This window comes from Vulpes lagopus, chromosome 1 (genome assembly GCF_018345385.1).
Source record: "Vulpes lagopus strain Blue_001 chromosome 1, ASM1834538v1, whole genome shotgun sequence".
In the NCBI taxonomy this organism is placed as follows: Eukaryota; Metazoa; Chordata; class Mammalia; order Carnivora; family Canidae; genus Vulpes; species Vulpes lagopus.
The window spans coordinates 119,103,169-119,124,185 of NC_054824.1; the positions used below are offsets into that span (position 1 = coordinate 119,103,169).

A 21,017-nucleotide genomic window follows, 5' to 3' on the forward strand; every position below is an offset into this window, starting at 1 on the left:
CTTTATCTTTATTGATCTTAACAAAGTTCAATATATTAAACAATTTCATTTTTTTCAATATTCTTTGAGTTCTAATACCATACTCTCTTGGCATTCCTATGACTCCTTTGGCTGCTCTTTCTTGGTTTCCTTTGTTGGTTTTTCCTCTTCTACCTGACCTTCAAATGTCAGACTACATAAGGGCTCCTTAGGATTCCTTTTCTATTTTGCCCTTTTTCTTCTCTTAGCTGATCTCATCAGGTTCTGCATATAGCTCTATGTGTAGGACTCCTGAATTGATACCTATCCTCTGAGCTCCAGACTTATATAACAATTGACTATTTGGCATCTCCACCTAGATATCTTTTTTTTTTTTTTTTTTTTTTTTAAGATTTTACTTATTTATTCATGAGAGAGACAGAGAGAGAGAGAGGCAGAGACACAGGCAGAGAGAAAAGCAGGCGCCATACAGGGAGTTCAGGATTAGGCCCTGGGCTGAAGGCGGCAGTAAACCACTGAGTCACCCAGACTGCCCCTCCACCTAGATATCTAATATACTTTTCAAAGCTAACATATCTAAGACAACTTTATTACCCTCCCCTCCCAAATCGCTCCTATCTCAGTGTCAAAACATATTAACATATGTTCAACTGTTAAAATTAAAAAGCCTAAGTCTTTCTTGATTCCTTCTTTTCATCCAAATCATCACCAACTCTTGCCTTCTATATTTCCATTTTTCCTAGCTCTACTACCACAAATGCCTACAGACTAGAGCCTTCTAGTTGATCTCCCTTTTTAAACTGTTCCCTCTTTCAAAAGCATTCTCCATATAGCAGTAGGAATGGTCTTTTAAAAACATAAATTACACATTGCAGCACAGCTCAAAATACTACAATGGCTATCCACTATTCTTAGAATTAGGGTATTGAACTTATCATCTTTTCTGCCTGGACCATACTTCTTCCTGTTCTTTAAATGGATGGTTCATTTTGGCTCAAATATTTAGTTCAGAGAGACCTTTCCTTAGAACCCTATATAACACACCAATTCCTAGAAACTATCACATTGTATTTTCTTCATACTATTTTCATTTATTTGCTTTTTTTGTTTATCTACACCATAAGAATATAATCTCTAAGAGGTAGAGTTCTTGTAAGTCTTATTTTGTGCTATATATTCCCAGGTGTGCTTGGCCTATAGTAGATAGTCAACAATTAACATATGTGAAAGAAATAAAAGTAGTGTGATATGGCTAAAGCATGAGATAACATAAGAAAGTCCAAAGCAGTAAGACTATAATGACAGGTAAGTGCCAACTCAAAGATTCTTTATGTCATGAGGAGTTTGACCTGTATCTTGCAAACAATGAAAAGACAAAAGGATTTTAGGAACAACTAGCAAAGCAAGATTTAAATTTCAAAAAGATCACTTTGGCATAAGTGAGAACAAAAGGTTGATGAGTAGAACAATTCCTGGCACAGTAATAATTAAAAGTCTATTGCAACAGATCAAACAAAGTGATAATGTCACCATGAACTAAGAGAAAAGGAAAGAAGGAATATATTGTATATATCACTTGGAAGCAGAAGTGCTGAGTGATTCCCAGACTTCTAGCTTTGGTTCCTGGATGTTGAGTATCATCACCTTTAACCATAATAATCTTTCTCATTTATTGAAAGCTTGCTTGCTATTTATTTATTTATTTATTTGAGAGAGAAAGAGAATGTGCAAGCGGGGGAAGAGAGAAAGACAGAAATCCTCCAGCAGACTCCCTGCTGAGTGTAGAGCCCAAGGCAGGGCTTAATCTCAGGACCTTGAAATATGATCTGAGCCTAAATCAAGAGTTGGACACTTAACTGGTGATACTTCCAGATCGTAAAAGGTTACAAAGAAGTGCAGGGTGAAAATAGGAAAATTTCTTTTTCTAAGAGTTTGGCTCTAAAGGGATGGAATGAAACAGTGGCAGTTAGTAAGGATCATGTATTTACTGCAAGGGTTAATCTCTTTTTCTTTTATTTTAAAGATTTTTATTTATTTATTTGAGAGAGGAGAGAGAGAGGCAGAATGAGAGAAGAAGCAGACTACCCGCTGAGGAGACATTAGGCTCCATCCCAGGACCCTGGGATCATGACCTGAGTCCAAGGCAGACACTTAACCGACTGAGCCACCCAGGTGCCCACCTTATTTTTATTTACTTATTTTTTTAAACGGAAGAGACTTGCACATGTTCACAAAAAGAAAGGATTCAGTGGAGGATAAAGAAGAGAGAAAGAGATAAGAAGAGAGTAGATCGGAGTACAGCTAACACATATTAACCAGAACAAAAGGAGGATCAGTATCTTCTAAGAGGAGAGGAAAGACAAGGAAGAGGAGTAGAGAAGTAGGATATATTAAGTAAGAGAAGAAGACTGAGGAGTTCACACCTATGCTTTCATTATTTCTTTTTGAAATAGGAGAAAAACTCACCTAAAAGTGGAATAATAAAGAAATGGCACAGGAAGTTTGAGAACAGAAATAACAGTCTGAGAGAAGGAGAGTGAGTGATATATTAAAAAGTGACAGCTCAACTGAGGTTGGAGTTAATGCAATGGGCTAACCTCCATCTAAAGAACTACTTGAATGAACAAAGTAGTTGGTTGGTCTGATCTAAGGTTGTGTTTAGAGGTGTATACAGCACAGTGGAAATACAAAGGAATTAGAAAATTGAGGCTAGAAAGCAAAAAAGCAGATAAACTAACAGACAATGAGTTCCAGAATAGATCAGGAAGAAAATAAAGGGCTAAGGAAATTGGAAGCAAAGAGAGATTCCACTGACATTTATAGGGAATGGAGGGAAACAGGAAAATAGAAGGTGAAACTGAAAAAAATGGAAGGTATTGGGGTACATGCTTTCAGTTCAGGTCATAATCTCAGGGTTTTGAGATGGAGCTCCATACTCAGCAGGGAGTCTGCTTGAGACTCTCTCCCTCTGCCTCCCTCTAAAATAAATAAATAAATCTTAAAAAAAAAAGAAGGTATCAAAAGAGCAAAACAGAGAAGTATCTTTTTACTAGATCACAATTTATAATTTTAAAGCATTTATACCATTATAAAAAGAAATTTTAAACAAAATCAATTTTTTGGTGGGCACTATTTTAAAACTAATTATGTAGAAAATATTAAAACTGACACTTACCACACATTGCAACAGACTTTGCTTCTTCAATAGATTGATGTTTGTCAGTTAAACGAGCTTTGGTTACTTTATGTTCATTCACCTCTTGTTCTAACCGTTGTTGTAATGATTTAAGCTTATAGTTTAAATCTATCTCTAAATTATTCTTTTCCTGTAAAATGAAAATGAATTCCATAATACACTATGCAAAAGACACATTATTAAATATTACATTACTTAATATTCTATAAGACATAATATATGAATCACATAGACCTGAAATGTGACACTATACTTAAATATTTATATGTATGACATAACTTTTTCATACTTTCTTGTATATTTCATATTATTTATAATATCTTACTTTAAAAATCATGATAAGCACATATAATTAAAAGCAAAATATCACTCCTCCCTCCCCCAGGTTGTGGTGGCAGCTATATTCAAGACGGTTCACAGAAATGAACAGGACAATTCTTTAGTTCATTAAAAAATTTTTGCTGCCACTTTAAAAAAATTTAAATTTAGATTTAAATCTATATTAATCTACATTAAATTACAATTAAATTAAATCTACACCTAGATTTACACTGCCTTGAGCAAAGGACAAGCCAAAATGTATTCCATTTCTGCTTGGGTGTATCTTCTACTCTTGCATCTTTCATCCTACATCCACATTTACATCAGGCTTAGATATACTACTCTGATTATCACAAAACATGTCCAAAGGACAAGATAAGTGGTACATTTTCTCATTTATCTGAGGATCTAGAAAACCTACATTTCAGGGAGAAAACGAAAATGTGAGAGCTAGATCTGCATATTATCTACTTACTCCTTTTCTTAGAAAAGTAAGGACAGAGGATAACAATGACAACTCTGATGGGTGAGAAAACTATATGCAAAAGCCAAACACACATACTCTTTTCTATTTTGCTTTTACAATAAAATGGAAAAAGCATACATGGTCTGCCATATATCTGTCCTTTGTTTTCCTTTCTCATAAGGCTAGTAATAAGGTTCAGCACCTTCATCTTACCCAAGTATAAAAATGTGGGGGAAAAATTCTACATGAGAAGATATTTCCGAACTAAAGTAATTTGTGATGATCAGATAATATCAAACATCTAGTACCCTTCAAAGTTAAAAACAAACAAAAGACAAAATAAAAAGCACTAAATAAGACACACATATACCCCCAGAAAACAGTCACCAATCATAAAAACTTTTAGAAATACAAGTATATAAACATTAGGAATGAATGCTATTTTATAAAAACACATTATAATATTTGATAGCCAGTACACAACATCTCATAATTGGTACTATGTTAAATCATTTACCTTTTCCGAGTGATTAAGCAAGTCCTGAGCTTCTTTCCTTTCTCCTTCCACTCTTTCAAGATTATATTTGAGATGCTTCACCTCCTCTTGTAAGGATGTAATTCGAGCTATCAAGTGAGAAGAATGTTCAAGTCACAAAGTTATCCAAAGAAAAGTCTGTTTTCCTTTTTTCAGCATGATCATTAAGGTAAAGAAGTTTTAGGGGCACTTGGATAGCTCAGTTGGTTAAGTATCAGACTCTTGGTATTGGTTCAGATCATGATCTCAGGGTCATGAGCCTGAACCCCAAGATAGGCTCCACGGGCTGAGTTGGCTTGTCTCTCCCGCTGCTCCCCTGAAACTCCTTATGAACCATAAAAGATTAATGTAGAAACTAAGTTCTTTTTTTACTATGATGCATCTTTGTATGCATGTTGAACCTCATATAAGCTGCATGCATTTTTAAATGCATGAGTTTTGATGCACAATTAAAAACTAAGCCTTAAAGGGAGCACTGAATAAACATCAATAAAGCATGCTATAAATTTTCCTAACTTCACCAATATCTAAAAATCAGATTCAGTTAAAACCACTATTGATGAACATATGGATGATGTTTTCTTCCTTAAAAGTAAAAGCACTTCAAAGCGCAGTCATATCCAGAAGATCACAGACTTAATTTTAAAATTGGAATAATAAGTAAGAGTCACCTATTCTAATCTTCTTGGTTTATAGATACAGAAGGCAGATGAAATGACTTTCACATAGGTAATAAGCTTTACATAAAACAGCCTAAAGGGGTGCCTTCCTGGGTAGTGCAGTCAGTTAAACATCCAATTCTTGGTTTCCACGGGGGTCATGGTCTCAGGGTCTTAGGACCCAGACTGCCTTGGGCTCTGTGATCAGCACAGAGTCTGCTTGGGACTCTCTCACTGTCACTCCCCCTACATGGTTTCTCTCTCAAACAAATAAATAAATCTTAAAAAAAAAAAAAAAAAAAAGCCTAGAGAAGCAATCTAAGAAGTCAAATATGCAGCTTTTAAAGTATATAGGAGGTTACTTTCTTGATTATATTCAGATCTATTTTAAGCCTACTCCCTGAGAAATAAGATTGCACAACACTCCTCAGCTAAAAACCAACGGGAGATCCTAATTTCTGTTTCCATAGTCACAAAAACTGACCCTAACCTCTCTCCACAGTATTATAGCTAATCATCAAGCCCCATGAGGCCCTAAACTATGTTCCCATCCTGTGACTAAGGTTAAAAGGACTACCCCTCCCCCAACTTTCCCCTGAGAGATCTGGCAACTTCCCTGTATATCTGTTTTGATTAGGTAGTATGGATGCTGTTGCTAATAGGAATAGAAAACAGAAAAATACGTGAGAAGCTGGCAAAGGAAGGCATCTTTTTGAAAACAAATTATTTGTATTACCATTACCAAAACTGTTCCTTCACTATTAGTTACATTCAATCTTTTTCCTTTTAGATTCATAAAGACTGTTGATATCTGTAGTTCAAACCTTCCCACATACCTAATTCTTTATTTGTAATGGGATTCTACTATTTCTGTAATTGAGTTTCTATTTCTGCCAACAATGTACAAAGAATTCCCAGGTTTTAATAGTGATAATCTTTTCTCTGGATTAGTACTACTTTGAGCAAGGCTTTTGTGAATTAGGCATGTTTTAAAATTAAGTTTTCAGTAATCCAGCTGTAAAATTCGAAATACCACATTACTGACCTCATAAGGGTGCCTGTCAGAGGGAAGAAATTACAACATGATAGAAAACAGGCATTATTCTGGAAGAGAGAAAAACCACTTCCAGTTTCACCCAGGTCATTTTCTTTCTTTCTTTTCTCAGAGAGAGAGAGTGCACATACGTGAGGGGAAGGAGCAGAAATAAAGAGAGAATCTCAAGCAGGCTCCAGGCCCAGTGCAGAGCCCAACACAGGACTTGATCTGATGACCCTGAAACTGTAACGTGAGTGAAAATCAAGAGGCAGAGGCTTAACTGACTGAGTCATGCAGGTGCCCAAGATCATTTTCTTTGAACAGTATGATCAAAAATATATTACTTTACACTTAAAAATGATTAATATGGTAAATATTTTTAGCCACAATTAAAAATAAACTTTTAAAAACTATCTTCCAGTGATAAACAAAATTTGGTATACACACCCAATGGAATATTATTTATCCTTAAAAAGGAAGAAAAATTCATTTCTTTTTTAAATTTGGATTTTTTAAACTGAAGTATAATTATAGTGTTACAATAGTGGCAGGTATACAATACAATGATTCTACAACACTATACATTACTAATGTGCTCATTGGTTAAGTGCTTTTAATCCCCTCACCTACAGTACCCATCTCTTCCTGGCAACCATCAGTTTGTTCTCTGTATTTAAGTGCCTATTTTTTGTCTCTTTTTTGTTTTTTCGTTTGTTTCTTAAATCCCACACATGAATGTAATCATATGGTATTTGTCTTTCTCTGACTGACTTACTTCAATTAGTGTTATACTCTCTAGGTCTATTCATCTTGTCCCGAATAGCAAGATCCCATTCTTTTTTATGGCTGAGTCATTATTCCTGTGTGTGTGTGTGTGTTTGTATACATACACCATTCATCTATGGAGGGTCTTGGGTTAGTTACTTCCATACTTTAGCTATTCTAAATGTTGCAATAAATATAGGGGCACATACATCTGTTTCAAATTAGTGTTTTTATATTCTATGGGTAAATACCCAGTAGTAAAATTATTGGATCATATAGTAATTTTATTTTTTTCTCTTCTTCTTTTTAAGATTTATTTATTTTAGAGAGAGAGCGAGTGAGCAAGCACAGGGGAGGAGGATGGGCAAAGGGAGGGGGAAGGATAGAGGAGATGGAGAAAGAGAATCCCAAGAAGACTCCGTGCTAAGTGTGTGCCTGACTCAGGGCTCGGTCCTATGAGTCTGAGATCATGACCTGAGCCAAAATCAAGAGGCAGATGCTTAACTGGCTGAGCACCCAGGTGCCCCTAGTAATTCTATGTTTAATTTTTTGAGGAACCTCCATAATGCTTTCCACAGTGGCTGCACCAATTTGCATTCCCACCAAAGGTGGGAGGTGCAGGAGGAATCCTTTATCTCCACATCTAAAAAAGAAGAAAATTCTGATACCTGCTACAACATGGATGAATCTTGAAGACGTTATGCTAAGAGGAATAACACAGATACAAAAGGATAAATATTGGGACGCCTTGGTGGCTCAGTGGTTGAGTGTCTGTCTGCCTTTGGCCCAGGGCGTGATCTTGGGATCTGGGATGGAGTCCCACATCTGGCTCCTTGTGGAGAGCCTGCTTCTCACTCTGCCTATGTCTTTGTCTCTCTCTCTCTCTCTCTCTCTGTGTCTCTCATGAATAAATAAGTAAAATCTTAAAAAAAAAAAAAAAGGATAAATATTGTATGAATCCTTTTTTATGATACAGTCAAATTAATAGAGTAGAATGGTGGTTACAAGGGTCTGGAAGGAATAGAGAATAGGAGTTTTTATTTACTAGGTATAGTTTTAATGTGGGATGATAAAAAAAGTTCTGGACATGGATAGTGATGGTTACACAAAAATGTGATTGGACTTTATGCCATTAAACTGTACACTTAAAAATGGCTAAAACAGTAAATTTTATGTTATATATATTTTACTCACAATAACAAAAAAATATTACCTTGAAGGTCTCCAATCATCTCAGAATCATGACCTCTGTCTCTTCGTTCAGCTTCTAATACAGCCTGCAGCTGGTAATAGTCCTTGTCCATCTGTGTCTTGGAATTCTCTAAAATTCTGTTTCTCTCTTGCAATTCTCTGTTCAGAGACTCTAGCTGACTAACTGACTTACTCATTTCTGTGTGGCTCTTCCTTAATCTTACAGCTGTGTCTGATTCTGTCCTAAGTAAGTCATTGGCTTCTTCTAGCTATTTAAAAAAATAATAATAAAAAATAAATTAAAGAGCAAGAAAACAGGTTTTGGGCCAAAATACAAACTTATTTTAATAAATCATAGTTAAAGAAAATCTTATTCCAAAAACTTACCTGTTTTTGTAATTGTGCAAGTTTCTCATTAGCAAGCTGTGAATTCTGGCTTACTTTTTTTAAGTCTTCCAACTGATCCTTTAATGTAGAAACTAGAAAATGAAAGGAAGAATGTAGAAATTAGAGAAAGTTATAATAGAGAGAAAGTTATATATAAACATATAAATCTCTATTAAAAAATGAAATTTAGTCTTAGACCGCAGTCAGCTATATTAGGTCCACTCCCAAAGCCAAATTTCATCATGGAAGTACATACATTTAAATTCAACAAAAAGTACAGCGTTATTTTATAATACAGAATATAAAAGGTTTCCAGTGTTGTAATATTTCAAATCCTTTTATTCCCTTAATAAGGTGAAAACGCTATAAAGCCAGTTTTATTAGCAGTATTTATTTTGAATAGCACAAATCTTTGCATAGTTCAATATGTGAAAAATGGGTCAAAATTCAAAAGGTACCAAATGGTCTGTGGTATAGAATAAGCCTTCCTTTCGCTAGGGTCTGTGAGTCTCTCTGGGTCTCCTCTCCAAGCAACAATTATAACTTAATTCTTATATAACCTTCCTAAGATAGTGTATACCTAACACATAAAACCACAAATATTAATAGATAAATGTTTTCACCAGCACATTTATATACACATACACATACACATCCTTAAGCATATCTAGACAAGCACCCTTGTTTTAAACAATTTGTACTTTTGGGGATCCCTGGGTGGCTCAATGAATTAGCTCCTGCCTTTGGCCCAGGGCGTGATTCTAGAGTCCCGGGATTGGGTCCCACATCAGGCTTCCTGCATGGAGCCTGCTTCTCCCTCTGCCTGTGTCTCTGCCTGTCTCTTTCTCTGTGTCTCTCATGAATAAATAAATAAAATCTTAAAAAAACCCACAACAATTTGTAGTTTTATTTCACTTAAAGATTCATCTTAAACATAATGCTACAAATATCTTGTTTTTTTAACAGTGAGCATGTGCACAGGTGCATACATAAAATAAATTCCTAGAAATGAAATCATTAGATCAAAGGGTATAGAAAGCTATTTTAAATATATTTCTAACACTAGTATTAAAACACATGAAATTTTAGTTAATAGTTCTCAAATGGTTGCCTGTAAGATAGAAGTACCTAGAGAGCTTATAGAAAATACCAAGGCCCAGGCCACATGTCTAGATCATTAAAATTAGAATTTCCGGGCCTTAGGCATTAGTAGTCTCTAAAGCTTCCCAAGAGATTTCAATATGCACACAGGGATGAAAATCACTTTTTAGCTAAAACATTACTACTGACTTCATAGACCCTAAATTTAAGACAACTTCATGACAAAAACCTCAAGGATAGTGTTAAGACAGAAATTCCAGTGCTCTTCAAAAGTAGTAACAATTTACCTTCGTTTTCTACATTCCTTCTTTTCTCATTTTCCTGTTCTGCTTTTCTCTGGTACTCATTAATTCTATGCTGTAGCAACATTTTCTCCTTTTCAATCTGAGACACTGTAGATTCTAGGTTTCTTCTTTGATTCCCCTGAAAACATAATGATATAAGTTACCACTGCAATTAAACTCTTCATGTATTTAGAGGAATACTGTGTTCTTTAAAAATAAAATACACAGAAACTTAGGATGGATTTTTTTGTTTTAAAATCAGAAAGTACCTGCTAATGACAATTTCTAAGAATAGAATTAGCATGCCTTTTAAGAAGATAGAATCCCCATATTCAAACTAGATATGGAAAATTTTCAGATTTTTAAATCCATGAATATAAAAAACCCTATGAATCTTATTAGAGAGCTGCTTTATTAGTTTAAGATGACCAGATTGCATTATATTACCAATATTTTGGTTTATTTATAATCCTAAATTAAATATATAAATATGAAAGATAATTATTACACATTTGACAATTAAATGGTATAAACTCAAATGGTACCAAATGCTAGTGTGTGTAGTAAGTTCACTAGTCCCTGTGTCTCCTCGCCCTTTTTTTGAAGCCACGAATTTTATTTTGGTTTTTCTCTGTCTTAAATACCACACTAATGAGATGTAAGGTAGTCCTGGATAATAAAAAAGTATTTACACACTGAATACAAAATAAATATAAAATTACTGAGAAGTTAGTTATCCACTGATTCATTTGGCATTGCCACTCTTCATCTTCTGTTTCATTTTTCTTTGCCTTTTGAAAATCCCTTTCTTCCTTGCCTTCAAATCCCCTTTCAGCTCCGGTTTTACCCACTTTATTTCTATTGGCTTTTCCTCAGCTGGTATAACAAAAACATCTGCAGTAAGATCATGTGGAAGAATAGTCTCTGGTCCTTTCTTTTTCATTTTCTGTGCATCTTTCACTTGTTGCTTCTCTTTGTATTTTGCAGCTGTGATGGATCTTATGACACACCGATGCATGTTTGGTGACTGGTAGTGAGGATTTTCATATAAAGTTGGTCCTCCAAAACTTCCCTGGAAAATCTTTATGAGATTTAAGACAAAACGAGGTCCTATTTCTACAAGAGCAGCATCTTCTTCTATGATATGAGAGTTCCGAATCCAAAATGGATTCCATATCCTATTATCCAAAATGGTGAAAGTAAACACGTGGTCCACAAATGGTTGGCTTTTGGGATGATACCGTGATGTACTAAAGATCTGAATTAAGAGTTCTTTTAATAAAGCATAATGTGGTAATTCATCAAAAGCAGGGTCAAATGACAAAAGGGGCCAAGAACCTTTCAGTTTCCAGTCATCTTTAGCTCAGCTAGGGTATCAATGTTTTGAACAAGGAATTTAGCAGATGGTCCATGAGGTGAATTTGAAAGCCACATATAGAGATCCTGTTTTTTCTTAGCTTCGAAATAGATACATTTATTGCAGTTTTTCGTTTCACAAACCTCATTAATGACAATGTCTTTATGATCCATTTTTGTATCTGCTTTAGAATGAGGCATCAACATTCTCAAATCTTGCATTAAATGCCTTGTTCTGAAATTTATTCCTCTGGAAGAAAAGATGAGAATCTGTTCCATTTTTCCACTTGCCCTTGCAAACGGGGCCTGGGATATGGTCTTTCTCCTCTTCCTCCGCCTCTTCTGCCATGTTGCACAGCTTAGCTGGCTGCTTGGAATCTTTTTCATTCCTTCTTGGTTTTTTCACCTGAACTGCCAAGCCTCCACAAAGCTTCCTCTTGGTCGCCGCCATCTTGCCTGGTTGCCCCATGTCTCCCTTAATCCTCTTCTTGTCTCAACAACCTACCTTTTCTAAAATGTTCTGTGTATCTCCCTACTAATGCATATTAAAAAATAATGAAGGAAATACTTACTTTAGAGAATGAAATCACACGAGAGGGGAGAGTTAAAGAAAAAAAATACCCAACCAAATCTTCACAACTTAAAAATTTATATTGTTTCTGAGTTATCACTTCCCACATACCTTGCTTTTGATGCTTCATTTTTATCTTTAAGATTCCACACTAGGAAAATCTCCTGTATAGTATTTTTCTGGGCTTTCCCATCACTAAGCAGAACTCTTGTTTTAAATAAGATGCTGTTATATTCAGTAAAACTTACAGAGATCATCCAAGATCTTTCCAATTCTAAGATTTTATCATTCTAACTTTAATTTTTTTCATTTTTAAAATTGGAATAATTATACATTTCAGGAGGCTGCAAAGACAGTACTAAGAGGTTTCATGTTTTTTCCAGTTTCCCCTATTAGATACATTTTTATGTAACAATAGTACAGTAACAAAATCAGAAAATTGATATTGCTAGGCGTATGTAGTAATGTTATTTTATCTCATGAGTAGATTTACATAACCACCAGCACTACAGTCAAGATACAGAACTGTGGGCAGCCTGGGTGATTCAGTGGTTTAGCACCACCTTAAGCCCAGGGCATGATCCTGGGGACCCGGGATCAAGTCCCACATGGGGACCCCTGTATGGAGTCTGCTTCTCCCTCTGCCTGTGTCTCTGCCTCTCTCTCTGTGTGTCTCTCATCAATAAATAAAATCTTAAAAAAAAAAAAATACAGAACTCTTCCATCAGCACAATGATCACCTTCCAGCCAGCCACTACTTATAGCTGCACACATCACCCTTCTCCCATCACCCATATCCCTGGCAACCAATGATATGTCCTTCATCTGTATAATTTTGTCATTTTTGGAAAACATATAAATGGAATAACACAGCATGCCTTTTAGGATTGGCTTTTAACACTCAATATAATGCTGATGAGATCTATCCAAGTTGTGTGTTATCAATAGTTCGTGCCTTTTTGTTGTGGAGTAGTATTAACTCCATGGTATAGATATATCAAACTTGGTTCAACCATTCACCTATTGTAGGACATTTTGATTATTTCTAGTTTTTGGCTCTTACAAATAAGGCTACTGTGAACAGTAGTATATAGGTTTTTTGAGGATATAAGTTTTCATTTTTTTCTGGGATAAATGCCCAATAGTACAATTACTGGGTCACCTGGTAGCTGCATGCTTAATATTTCAGGAAACTGCCAAAATCTTTTCCAGACTGACTGTACAATTTTACATTCCCATCTATAATGTATGAGTGACCCAGTTTCCCTATATTCTTGCCAGTTTTGGTACTGATGCTATTTTTTATTCTACTTGCTCTAATGATTATAAAGTGATATCTCACTGTGGTTTTAATTTGCATTTCCCTCATGGTTAATGTTGTTGATCATCTTTTCAGTGCTTGTTATCCACTCTGAAGAACAGTACATGTCCTCTGCAGTTTTCACATAGGATTATTTACTTACTGATGAGCTTTAGAGTTCTTTAAATAATCTAAATAGAGTCCTTTGTGAGATATGTACTTTGCAAATAATTTTTTTCCAGTTTGTATTTTGTCATTTTATCAGCGTCTTTCACAGAACAAACACTGTTAATTCTGAAAAAATCTAATTTGTTGTATTATTTTCCTTATGTGCATCATGTTTGTATGTCATGTCTAAGAACTTTTCAAAACCCAAGCTGTTAAGTACCAAACATTTTCATAAATGAAGGGTACTGATCTATGGTTTTCTTTGTAGTACTCTCTCGGTTAGATTTGGTTATCTGGATAATTCTAGTCTTATAAAACTCAGTGGGAAGTGTTCCCTTCTTTTACATAAACTGGAAGAGATAGTGTAGATTAGTATGAATTCGCCTTAAAACGCTTGGTAACACTCTAGTAAAACCACCTGGTCCTGGAGATTACTTTTTGGGAAGCTTTTATTTTTTTATAAGATTTATTTATTCGAGAAAAAGAAAGTACGCATGCGTGCGTGCGAGTGCAGGGGAGAGGCAGGAGAGAATCTTCAAGCAGACTCCCTCCCCATTGAGCACAGAGTCCCATGTGGGGGTTCAATCCCATGACCCATGAGATCATAACCTGAATTGAAACGAAGAGTCAGATGCTTAACTGACTGAACTACCCAGGCACCGCTATTTTGGGGAAACTTTAAATATGCATTCATTTTAATAGTTATATAGGACTATTCAAATAATCTAATTTCACATTGTGTGAATTGTGGTAGTTCTTACTTTTGGAAGAACTAGTCCATTTCACCTAATTTCACATTTACATGTTAAGGGTTGTTTGTGGTATTCCTTTATGATCCTTTTGATTATCTATAGGGATTTTAGTGATATGCCTGCCCTGTTTTATTCTTGATACTGAACATTTGTGTCCTCTTTTTTATCAATTTTGCTAGAGGTCTGTCAATTTTCTAAACACCTGGCTTTTTGTTTTCATTGATTTTCTTCTATTGCTTTTGTTTTCAATTCCATTGATAACTGCTTTTATCTTTATTTTCCCTTCCCCCTTCTTGCTTTGGGTTTATATTGCTCTTCTGAGTTCTTGAGGTAGGAGCTTAGATGATTGATTTGAGATTTTTCATGTTTTATTTTTATAATGTGTGTCTTTAATGTATAAATTTCCCTTAGAGCCACTATGTCAGCTGCATCCCACAAATTTTTATGTTTTACTTTCACTGTTCAAGTTTTTTTTTTAAAGATTAAGAACCACAACTTATTTTATTATTGAGGTATAGTCGACACACAATGTTATGTTAGTTTTAGGTAAATAACACAGCAATTCAACAGTTTCATACATTGCTAAAGGCTCACCATGTACTCCAATATCCAACAGCATACATTTTATCTTCAGGACTTATTTATTTTATAACTGAAGTTTGTACCTCTTAATCCTTTTCGCTTACTTCACCTATATCCCCGCAACCATTAGTTTGTTCTCTGTATATAAGAGCCCATTTTTTTGTTTGTTTTGTAGATTCCATATATAACTGAAATTATATAGTATCTGTGTTTCTCTGTCTGCCTTATTTCACTTAGCATAAAACCTTCTGGGACTATGTATGTTGCTGCAAATGGCAAGATTTCATTCTTTTTTATATGCCATAACTCTTTAACATAACTTTGAGGGGGCGCCTGGGTAGCTCAGTCTGCTTCTCTCCCTCTCCCTCTGACTCTCCCCCTGCTCATACTTTCCCTCTCAAATTAACAAATAACCCTTAAAAAAACCCATAACTTTATGAAACATAATTAACATTCCAACATATTCTTTTAGTCCCCTTAAGACTTCTCTTTGACCTATGGATTATTTAGAACTCTGTTGTTTAGTTTCCATATATTTGCAGATTTGCCCAATATCTGTTAGTCATTCTAGTTTGATGACATTTTGGTCAGAGAACACACTATATGTTTTTAATTTTTTCTTTTTGGTAGAAGTTTGCTCAGGACATAGTCTGTGTTGGTATGTATTACTTGAGTGCTTAAGAAAAATGTTCATTTTGCTAGGTTTTTTTGGGGTTGAAGGTTCTAGAATTGTTAAACAGATCTTGTTGGTTGATGGTGTGATTGGGTTCCATTTGCTGATTTTCTGTCTATAGAGTGATATTGAAGTTTCTAACAATAATTGTGGATTTCTCTATCTTTTCAGTTTTATCAGCTTTTACTTCACATATTTTGTAACTCTGCTACTTGGTAGATACAAATTTATGAATGCTATGTCTTCTTACTGGATTGATCTTAACTTAAAATCTTGGGATCCCTGGGTGGCGCAGCGGTTTGGCGCCTGCCTTTGGCCCAGGGCGCGATCCTGGAGACCCGGGATCGAATCCCACGTCGGGCTCCCGGTGCATGGAGCCTGCTTCTCCCTCTGCCTGTGTCTCTGACTCTCTCTCTCTCTCTGTGTGACTATCATAAATAAATAAAAAATTAAAAAAAAAATCTAGCATACCAGAATTTCATCTATGTTTTAGAAATGAAATATCCAAAGCTGAGGATTTGCAAGATGGATTTCTTATATACTTAGAGCTAAATAAATATTGCTAAGTACACAATGACCAACGGCAAGTTGATGAACTATTATATATATTTGTATTACATGGGTATGTATATAAATGTATGTATTATATGTGTATGCATATCAAAAGCTACAAATGAAAAAAAACAAAAAACCATTGACAAATACTATTCCTTAAGGGAAGAGAATTTTAAGACAGAACAAAAACCACTAGAAAGATTAAATGTAAAAAAAAAAAAAAACAAAGAAAAAAGAAACAAAGGAAGTATTCAATAAGGCTATAGAAAGTATGTTTCTTTTTAGGGTACTCTTCATACACACAGTAGAAAGATATTATAAACTTGATCAAAATGAAGACGATGTACTATATATTTGCAAATAAACATCTGAATCATAAATGTTTCCCTGATAATAAAAGCCTCCGGCTAGGTGACCACGGAAAACATGAGTAATTCTAAAATCAATCATTTCCCATTTGATTACATAAAATTATGTTAATGTCAGTCTTTTAAAAAGGACTTTTTTTTTTTTTACAATTTAATATATTCCTCTTTCCTCTTTGTCTCTTTCTGCTGTAGTTCCAGATCTCATTTGATTCTCTCGCTTCTCCCTTTTCAAATGTTAAGAACCAGTGAAATAAAATTTATGTACTAATATTTCAACATGGTTTTAGAATAAAAGGATATACACAAAGGAAACTAAAGTATAGTCTAATCTGTATCACTTAAACCTGCAGGTCCTAAGGGAGGCTTTCATTATAGATCTTTGATTCTGTTCTGTATTTTAGTCTATAAAAAGTTCAAATGCAATTTTCTTAGAAAACAAGACAATCTAAAAGATGAAAAAATTCTCAAAAAGGAAAGCTTCTGATTAGAAAACAAAAAGTACCTCTTCATCCAATTCTTTCATTATCTTGTCTAGTTTTATGTTTGAAGTTCTGCAAAAACAAAAGCAATATAGATTAGAAATATGTTTATTTTTTTATTGCCCAGTGGGGGAATACCACAATCCTTACTCTTCCATCTAAGATGTCTTTACATTTTTTTGCTATGGATTCCTTTAGCAGTCTGGTGAAGCTTGTGACCTTTTCCCAGAATAATAGATTTTAGAGAATAAAATAAAATACAGGATTTAAAAAAGCCAACAATATATTAAAATTCAGTCTTAAATTTTAAAATATATGGGGGCACCTAGATGGCTCAGTCAGTTAAGCATTCAACTTTTGATTTTAGCTCAGGCCATGACCTCACAGGGTCACGAGATCAACTCTGTCAGGTTCCACACTGGGCATGGAGTCTGCTTAAGATTCCCTCTTCCACACCCTTTCTCCTTAAAATACATAAACGTATGTTTCAGTAATATGTGTGCTTCTTTATTAATACATTAAATCACAAGATCTAGTGGCAGTAATTTCAAAGTGGTGATGAGCACAAATGATATTTAGAGATAATTATAATATATGAAAATATTTATGGAATCTATTAGTAAAAAAAATCACAGCTACTGCTAATGTAGATTACTGCTTTTGTTCATAGTGGAAGGAATTGCTCAATTTTAGTTATAAGTTATGGAAAATACTCACTTATTCTCATCCAAATTTAAGAATCTTGAATTCTATCTATGGACCTTTTGGGGGGAGGTCCATTATCACCAGGAGATCCAGGTTAAGATCCCTGAATTCCTTCATGTAATACTCACTAATAAACAAAAGTTAGCCTTTATACAACATTAAATAATGAAAGGTAAGGTGGCATATATAATTTAGTAAATGTACCACATAACAACCTAGTCAAAAAGTTGAGATAAATTAAAAGTGTATTATCTCCATTACAATTTGTTTTCTTTGGCTCTGAACATAACCCTAAGCTTCAAATCTGTATGTGCAATGTTTCACATGGATGCTTCATCAAATACCTCACTCGACACAAAAATGTTATTCCCTCTTCTCTACATCCTTACCCATAATACCAATTTGTTTTTATTGTAGGTGTCCCCAGGAGAAAACACAACCTAGGAATCATCCTTGGCTCATCATCCTCCCTCATTCCCATTTAGCTGAACAAATGTCAAGTGCTGCCAGCTTAACCAGATAGTTCTTTTTAAAAAGCAAATTTGATCAGTTTTTTTTTAATTTAGTTTAATAACTTTCAATGTTTTTCCATCATCTTTAGGATAAATTCCAAATTCCTTAGCTTGTCAGAACCAAAGTTCTCTATGATCTAGTTGTGTCAACCTTCCCACCCCCATCTTAGGCTGCCCTTCTTCTCCAACACTTTCCTATCATTATAGGTCTTTTGGGCCATTCCTATTTCTTCCTCAAATTGATCCCCTCCACTACCACTGTCACTAGTTTAATTTTGCATGAAGAAACTTAACATATTTATTTCTATTTCCTTCCTTTATTTCCATATTTTATACTTAGAAATTCTTTCCAAATCCTGGGATCAGTTAATTATTTGCTTTATATGTAAGTATTTTTCTGAAAAAAGAATGTACTATATATTTATGTATTTAACCTAACAGGAATGGTATGCAATGAGAATTTTACCTATTTTTACCTATTTCTTCTTTGGCTCAATCAAAAAATTGCCAGTTTTCCTAATTCCATTTGTTGAATACTAAATCTCTGTGTTACATCTGTATTTCATTTATTCAATACCACTCACAAAAATATAAATGTATATAAAGTTATTGTTTGTAGTTAATAAGTAACTCAACATCATGCCAAGTTACTTCAAATAATCTTGATCATTAGATATTTCACAAATACAGATTCTTATTAGATTTAACAATTTTAATATTTATTTGATATTTAATAAGATTTACATTTTAGAAAACACCTTATTTAATGTAAACTAATTTGCACTTTCAGTCAGCTAATTAAAATGGCAGAGAAAAGTAATAAATCAGCCATTAAGCGAATCAGCACTATAGTTTTTTAATAAAGACCACCAGGAGCAAATGCACTTTAAATATTCTGAGGATAATATGTCTATAATTAATGCCTACATAAATACTACTTTCCAGTTCTAGCCAAGACATTCTTTATTGTATATAAGCAGCAACCTCTGTATCTCCACCTCATTTCCAGTTTCTTTTCAAGTGTTTTATAGATTGCAAGTTTTAAAATAAGTATGTGCTATACAACTTTAAATGTTAAAAACACATAAAATATATTCTCACCTGCATTTCTGCTCCATTTCATCTTTTAATTGCATTTCATTATGCAGCTGTTCTTCCAGCTTATAAATTGTTTTTTGCAAATTTTCCTGCTTTAATTAAAAACAAAACAAAACTCATCCTACTAAGAATATTCATATAGAACTTAAAAATAACAAGTTTGTGTTACCATTCTAAACTTGTTCAAGAAGGAGTTATTTGGTTCAATCTTAACCTTTTCCTTTCTATCTGAAACTATTATTAACTTAGTAACATTTTTTCAACACCTAGAAATATGTCAGGCACTGTGGTAGGCAATAGTAACATAAAAAATTAAGATTTGGTCTCTGTGCTCATGAAGCTAAGAATTAAACAGAGGAGTATAGAGAATAAGAGGGTGAAAAGAACCTACAATAACCCAAAAACATACACACTATTACATAATAATGTGGTGATGGATAAAGTTATATAGGAGGTATTCTGAAGGACGGAAGGGGTCACATCTAATTCTGTCAAGAAAATGTAATGTTTGAGATCAGACCTACAAGATGAAGATATTTACTAAATGGAGAAGGCGGTAGAAAAAAGGCATTTTAGCCAGAATGAATGAGTCCAAAAGTAGAGAAGCAGAAGAAAATACATTTTGGAAAAGGGAAGAAATCAAGTACAGGCAGAGAGCAGAATATAATATAATGAATTTCATAAAATCTGAAAATCTGAGACCACGTTTCTTGTATGCAAAAAACAGTAAGCAGATACTTCATTTAACCCATAAGCATTTCAAAAAGGGAAACAACAGAGTATTGGGATTTTAGAAAGAGATGAAACAGTGCAGCATAGGGAATATAGTCAATAATATTATAATAACAATGTATGGTGACAGTTGGTAACTGCACTTATAGTGAGCATCGAGTAATACATAGAATTGTCAAGTCATTATGTTGTATACCTGAAATAATTAATGTATCATTATATGTCAACTATACTTCAATACAATTTTTTTAAAGATCAGAAAAGAAAAGAGGGGAAAAAAGGAAGAGAGGAACAATACCATATAATAAAATAGAGAACACAATAAGAACTGCTGGGGGAGGTGGTAGAGAGAAGGTAACTATGACCTTAGCTCTGCCCTAGGCTGAGGTGCCGAAAGAAGCACAGAAGAGAAATCTAGTCAGAGGAGAGATGCAAGGTCTGGAGCTCAGAGGAGCAAGCTGCACATACGTCAGATTACTCATAGAAAATGAGCAGACAGCCAAGATCAGAATTATCTTGAGAAACATTTAACAACTAAAGGGGAAGAAGGGAAGAAGGGGAGAGAAGATGAGGAAGGGGAAGGAGATTTTGTCTTGCAAAGGAGACTGAAAATAAAATCTAAAGTGATGGGAAGAAAAACAAGGAAATAATGGGAACATGAAAGAGTTATAAAAGTTCCAAGGAAGAGGGATTAATCAGTGTTATTTGTAGGAAAAAAAAAATAAGATAGGAATGAAAATTATTCATTTTGTTTGGAAATTGCAAAGCTGTTCATTAGCATCTCTGCTGGAGACTCAACTTTCCTATTTATCTCTATGTTAACAGAAAGAGTAGGGACATCAAAGTACTCTACTTCCCCTGTGTTCTTACCAGAGCAAAATATAAAAGGTAGCAGCAGCAGCCAGTGACAGAAACTTCTGACAATCACCACTGAACAAGATCAGCCCAAAGAAAACATGACTCCACTACATATTTTTTAAAGTCCTATGTACTTCTAATCCTACAGATAAGTAAGACAGTGAGAACTGGGTTATTGCGGCTCCTATTGTCATCTTCCCTAGGTTAAAGGTTCTTCAAAGATTTCTGAGCCCCTGCTATATAACTTGGCACACAGATAGCTCTAAGGAGATGAGAATTTGAAAGAGATGATCAAAACAGCTAATGAGTCCTCACACAGTCCACTATCTTTTTCCCCACTCTCCCTTCAAATTGCATGTTCTCTTAATTTAAGAGTAAATGTGTCAAG

At 34.4% G+C, this 21,017-nt stretch overlaps 1 protein-coding gene and 1 pseudogene across 3 annotated transcripts in view; both read right to left on the reverse strand.

Moving 5' to 3' along the window:
• The window catches only part of ROCK1 (Rho associated coiled-coil containing protein kinase 1), a 143,076-nt gene that overhangs the window by 36,822 nt on the left and 85,237 nt on the right, over window positions 1–21,017 (reverse strand). For 2 of the 3 annotated variants that reach the window (XM_041750485.1, XM_041750474.1), the window contains exons 12-18: window positions 19,043–19,131; window positions 16,748–16,796; window positions 9,924–10,059; window positions 8,536–8,627; window positions 8,171–8,417; window positions 4,480–4,586; window positions 3,155–3,305 (exon numbers count right to left, since the gene is read on the reverse strand). In XM_041750485.1, the coding sequence (XP_041606419.1) occupies window positions 3,155–3,305; window positions 4,480–4,586; window positions 8,171–8,417; window positions 8,536–8,627; window positions 9,924–10,059; window positions 16,748–16,796; window positions 19,043–19,131 (871 nt within the window). The remainder of the gene's footprint in view (window positions 1–3,154; window positions 3,306–4,479; window positions 4,587–8,170; window positions 8,418–8,535; window positions 8,628–9,923; window positions 10,060–16,747; window positions 16,797–19,042; window positions 19,132–21,017) is intronic. The other variant, XM_041750492.1, reaches the window with a different exon arrangement.
• LOC121488166 lies at window positions 10,089–15,660 on the reverse strand (annotated as a pseudogene).